The 6,320-nt window shown below is 44.9% G+C and overlaps 1 protein-coding gene across 2 annotated transcripts in view; it reads right to left on the bottom strand.

The window, feature by feature from the left end:
• The window catches only part of kcnma1a (potassium large conductance calcium-activated channel, subfamily M, alpha member 1a), a gene marked incomplete at both ends in the record, with an annotated part of 217,230 nt that extends 212,115 nt beyond the window's left edge, over nucleotides 1-5,115 (bottom strand). For both annotated transcript variants that reach the window (XM_083897754.1, XM_083897755.1), the window contains one exon: nucleotides 4,804-5,115. In XM_083897754.1, coding sequence (XP_083753880.1) covers nucleotides 4,804-5,115 — 312 coding nt within the window. The remainder of the gene's footprint in view (nucleotides 1-4,803) is intronic.
• Nucleotides 5,116-6,320: the final 1,205 nt, after the last annotated feature.

The raw sequence follows: 6,320 nt of genomic DNA on the forward strand, positions 1-6,320 counted from the left end.
AGGGCTGAAACATTTTTTTGATTTTTTTTTTTTTGGGGTCCAAAATTTGACAAAAACGTCATACTATACTAGGTCGACCAAAATTAAAAAAAAAAACATTTGACCAAAACCATCATACTATACTATATCGTTCAAAATTTGCAAAAAAAAAAATTTGACCCCAAATTTTTGGTCCAAAGTTTGCCAAAAATGTCATACTATACTATGTCGACCAAAATTTTTAAAAACATTTGACCCAAAATTTTTGACCCAACATTTTTGACACAAAATTTTTGACTCAATTTTTGGTCCAAAATTTGACAAAAACATCATACTATACTATGTCAACCAAATTTTTTAAAAACATTTGACCCAAAATATTTCGTCCAAAATTTTTATTTTTTTATTTTTTTACAAATTGAGTATAGCATGTTATAGCAACCTAAGGAAGTGATTTCAATGAAAACAATAATATCCTCAGTATGCCGCAAGTACAAGAACACACACACACACACAGCAGAAGTGTGTGAGTCACGCACACAGTGGGCTTCAACAGTCGCATGAATCAGCCGTGATTCATCGTTAGCTCAGGTCTCCCCGAGCGCCGTGGCTGACAGTTGACCTTTTTTTTTTTTTTCCTCTCTCTCTCCAAATTTTCCCCGTTCCTACATTCACAATGTTTTTTACGTTTTTTTTGTGCATCAAGTTTTGCTAAGATCTCCGAGAACATTTTTTTTCAAAATGTTTCCGATATTTTAAGGACATTTTACGGACAGAAGAATCCTCGATTCATCGAGAAAATACTCTACGCATTAATCGATTCTAAAAAAGAATCGATACAGTATACTACACATCGCAAGTACGTGATCAGATCCATATCGCCATCGTCTAGTCAGGTCTGGTCTGTTACTATCGTGACAGGCCACGCCCCCCTGAAAAAGAAGGACTCTGATCATCTCGTTTCTGTCCCAAATTACGAGTTTTTTCCCTGAGAAAATTAACTTTGTTATAAACGCTGTTAACGAGCGCAACCTTTGCTCACGCCTCTTTTCAGACTCAACCAATCAACTAAAACCTCATTCAACACACAATCTCGCGTTCGCGACATTAAAGCTACATTAGACAATACATATACATATATACATACATATACACATACATACATATATAGACAGAAGTCGCAAAAATCACATTTAAATGTACTGATCAACAACTTTCTGTGCTGCGATGTAAAAAATCGCTGTTTTTTTTCGTACGGAGTTTGGCGTCGGAAACAAACGAAAGCGTCACAACCTCAGTGTTGAAGAAGTGTTGTTGTATAACTGTGAGAACAGAGCTCACAGAGACATATTCTGGGATGTCGCCCTGTGAACGTGTCGGTGCCTGAAACAACCGCGCGCCAGAAATAACCCGGACCATCCCTTTAATGCGGCATAGTTGTTGCACTGCTGTGTGTGTGTGTGGGGACGGGGGGACGCGGGGGGACAGGGGACACACAGCTCGTCTGTCATTGGCTCAGCAGGAGACGTCGTCAGGTTTCACCGGCGGAATTTGCCGGATCATGCGTTTGGTGACATGAAGCCGGAGCTCGGCCCCCGGACGTTGTTTACTTTCACCTGGCGAGAAGACGACGTAGGACGCGACGGACGTCGTCTCACCCCCGCAAACCCCCCCCCACACCTCCTAAACCCCGCCCCCCGAAAACCCTCCGTGTCCTGAAACACCGTCAAAACCACAGAGCCGTCAATCACGAGTGCCGTAAACACAGCCAGGAGATAAGTGACGATCGTCAATCTGAGTGTGTGTGTGTGATTGAAGACTCGGTACAAACGAAAAGACGGAAAAAACAACGCAATCCAACTAAAGGAAAATCCATCATCGTACATCAACACAAAACGCATCAAAGCAGAATAATTTTTTACCGTAATTGTACGACTTCATAGTCTTTTGTCATGCGTACGTCTCGTTACCGTACGTTTGTGACGTCAAAGAAATTACAAAAAAATGGACTGGATCGTACCGGAATGTACTAGAAATAGAGCTTTTTGCGCTCATATACGTCATTATTGGCGGTAGCCGAACGATTGTCCGATCACAGACGAAATTGGTGATCTCGTAATTCCTAAAAGGTTAAATAACTAAATGCTAGCTATGGAAAAGTGAACGATATCTCGGGGGGAAAATTCTAGAGCCATAAAATCGCTAATTCTCAGGTCTCGACGAGATCGAGGCGGTGATTATCGTTAATCCAGACGTTCCTCGTGAACAGAGCCGCCAGAAAAAGAAGCAGAGAAAACTGTGAAACGGCTTCTGGCCTCTCTACCCACCCCTGGAGGGCCACCTCTGGCCCACGGCCCCTATGTTTGACACCCCTGGTCTGGCTCTTTATCCTCACTGTTGTAAAAACTCGATGTTAACTCCATCCACGTTAGCCAACATGGGTTTTTATAAACTTCCATGTTTATCAATTCACAGTGTTCTTAAAAAGAATCCAGTCCGCTGTTCCTCGTGTCTGGTACGGGGTTTTTCTCAGCTTCATTTTCTCCGACTCTCTCACGATGAACGTCTAAAATAACGGCATCTCTGCGAGGTTTTTCCTCCTCAAAACGAGACATTTAACCGTCACAAAGACTCCGAAGCTGTTAAATTAGGGTTCATTATCTGCTTCTCCTCAGGGACACCCGTCCTCCATGTTTTAGATGTTTCACCTGCAGGGAAACATCTAAAACATGGAGGACAGCGAGTCCTGGAGGATCACGGACTGGGAAACACTGTCCTACGTCGAGTTTCTTTGAAGCTTCAGGATCTCTGACCTGGAGTCCTCAGAACCAGGAGGTCTTACAAAGATCTCGTAGCCAGACAGGAAGCGTCTGTAAGATCATTTTAGACGTTCATCGCGTCAAATATGTGTCGAGGTTACGTTGACGAACCAACGAGACCACAAACTTTTAACGTACGAATGCTCCGGTTATGGTCTCCGGTCAGACCATAACCGGGGCATTTTATGCGAAACAAAAACGTCAAAAGAACGACAGAACTTTAGTTTACGTAGCTCGACGCGACAAGTTGAAAACTACCAAACGCTAACTAGTCCAAGAGAAGCAGGACCAGGACCAGGTCTTCATCAGAACAGCAGAACGATAAGTGAGTGAGTGGGTATGAAAAATACGATGTTTATTTCACGACAAAAAAAAAAAAGACCGAAAGACTTCAGCTGTTCGGTCCAGGAAAAAACATATTTATCGGTATCAGTTATCGACCAAAGCAACTCCGATATATCGGCTAAAAGTCCAATATCTAATCAATACAGGCAAATTACCATTTAACTAAGATTAGGGTTAGCAAAGGATCGGAGAAGCTAACGTAAATTTACAGAAACTTTCAATGGGATTGGGAACTTTTTTTTTCCAGGTTTGATTAACATTTTTCCGAGTATCAATATAATTGTTAACTGCAGCACTAATATACAGAATATACGTATATCGGTATCCGTTATAATAATGAATACAGACCATTTACACCAACATCAAAGGTTGTGGATAATACCGTGTACATTTACAGAAACTATTATCAGATTAGGGAACTTTGTTTCAGGAATATTCAAAAAAACTTTATCGAGACAGCGCTCGACCAAACTTCAAACTCCAACATCGATATTTAACACACTTTCATATCTCAGATATCTCGGGGGAGGGGGGGGGGGCTGTCCTCTCAGCTTTGAGGGGGGGGGGTGCCCACATTTAGACCCCCTAAACCTGTTGATACAGCCCTGGCAGCAGCAAAAACACACAGTTTTCTTGTTATTTGTGCAACAAGTCCAACAGAGACAAGGACACAGTGAAGACACAACAGAGACACAGTGAGGACACAGAGAAGAAGACACCACAGTGAGGACACCACAGTGAAGAAGACACCACAGAGACAGTGAAGACACCACAGTGAGGACACAGTGAAGACACCACAGTGAGGACACAGTGAAGAAGACACAGCGAAGACACCACAGTGAAGACACCACAGTGAGGACACAGTGAAGAAGACACAGTGAAGACACAGTGAAGAAGACACAGCGAAGACACCACAGTGAAGACACCACAGTGAAGACACCACAGTGAAGACACAGTGAAGAAGACACAGCGAAGACACCACAGTGAAGACACCACAGTGAGGACACAGTGAAGAAGACACAGTGAAGACACCACAGTGAAGACACAGTGAAGAAGACACAGTGAGGACACCACAGTGAAGACACAGTTAAGAAGACACAGTGAAGACACAACAGTGAAGACACCACAGTGAGGACACAGTGAAGAAGACACAGCGAAGACACCACAGTGAAGACACCACAGTGAGGACACAGTGAAGAAGACACAGCGAAGACACCACAGTGAAGACACAGTGAAGAAGACACAGTGAGGACACCACAGTGAAGACACAGTTAAGAAGACACAGTGAAGAAGACACAGCGAAGACACCACAGAGACACAGTGGAGAAGACACAGTGAAGACACCACAGAGACACAGTGAAGACACATCGAGGACACTACAGTGAGGACACCACAGTGAAGACACAGTGAAGACACCACATTGAAGAAGACACAGTAAAGACACCACAGTGAGGACACATTGAGGACACAGTGAGGACACTACAGAGAGGACACTACAGTGAGGACACTACAGAGAGGACACTACAGAGAGGACACTACAGTGAGGACACTACAGTGAGGACACTACAGTGAGGACACTACAGTGAGGACACTACAGTGAGGACACATTGAGGACACAGTGAGGACACTACAGTGAGGACACTACAGTGAGGACACTGACCTTGGTCTTGATGTTGCAGTGGCAGCAGACCGTCCACAGATACTTGAGTGTCCTCCACAGCAGGATGATGAACAAACCGCCGAAGAACGTCACCATGGACGAGGCGAGGAAAGCCCACCACATGCGCTGGCCATTGTTGTCGCAGGGAACCTCCGAGGAGAACGGGATGACCACGTCCTCCATCCTGGAGAAGAAGATCGACGAGTCCGGCTTGTTGCTGCTGCTGCTGCTGCTGCTGCTGCTGCTGCGGTCGCTGCTCCTCATAGAGCCGTCGCTGCCGTGGGGAACGGAGCCGCCCGCCTCGGCTAGCATGGAGGAGCCGTGGAGAGGAGCCTGTGCCCGGGTCTCCAGCCCCACTCACCGGCCATGCTCCAACTCAAGCCGCTCTTAATCCCAGCGCTAGTCTGGATTATCGAACACACTCACTTAATGTTATTATTTTAAAAAAAATAAAAAATTGAAAAAAACACCACAAACTTTCCTTCTTCTTCTTCTTCTTCGTTGTATTTTCACTCAGAATTGTTTATATCGGAGGGCGCGCGCGTGTGCGGGCGGGCGGGCGCGCACGCGGCGAGCGCACGCGTCAAAAAAATGTAAATCCGCAATAATGACGAATCCACGGAGAGTCATGGTGTGTGTGCGGGGTTTGGCACGAGACGGCGGCAGCGGCGGCGCGTCGACGACGACGACGACGACGACGCACGCGATTTAAATCATCCGGTTTTTATTTAAATCGCAAACATTATTTATATAAAAAATTTAAAAAATTTAATTTAAAATTTAACAAGTGTGTGAGTGGAACCGTGTTCCAGGAGCTCGAGAATCACGATGTCACTTCGATGTCTTCACGCGCAACGGGAACAAAACAAAAAAAGACGCAGTTTTGACGCGAAATGTTTGATGATCAGGTGTCACGTGTCCAAAATGTCGCGTGAAGAAGAAGACGAAGAAGAAGACGCAGCAGCAGCAGATCTGTGGAGGAGGACACTGTCTCCATCTGTCCTCTGTCCTCTGTCCTCTGTCCTCTGCTGCAGACCTGGCACGGCGCGGCTCAGCTGAGTGAGAGCGTGCCCGCCTGTCACATCCGTCCGCGAGACAGAGAGAGAGAGAGAGTGTGTGTGTGAGAGAGAGAGAGCGAGAGAGAGGGGGGGGGGGGTTACAGGTAGGAGGGCGGAGCCAAGCGCTAATAATAAAGATGCACACACACACACACACACACACAGACACAGAAAAAACATGTCTAAGCACATCATGATGATGATGATGATGATGATGATGAAGATGAAGATGAAGAAGAAACATGATTTGAAAAAAATAAATTCTAATATTTAAGGTTTATCGATTATTAATCGTCAACTCTCTTAGAATCGATTAATCACGTCTGGTGTTTTATTTATATAGGTGGGGGAGGGGGGGAGGGGCGGGGGGAACGAATACAGTGAAATATCGCGATATTTTGCGTGGCGATATTATATCGATTTTGAGACACCAATATTTTTTTATTTTTTTTTTTGTAT

This window comes from Microchirus variegatus (genome assembly GCF_963457635.1).
Source record: "Microchirus variegatus genome assembly, chromosome: 11".
Classification (NCBI taxonomy): domain Eukaryota; kingdom Metazoa; phylum Chordata; class Actinopteri; order Pleuronectiformes; family Soleidae; genus Microchirus; species Microchirus variegatus.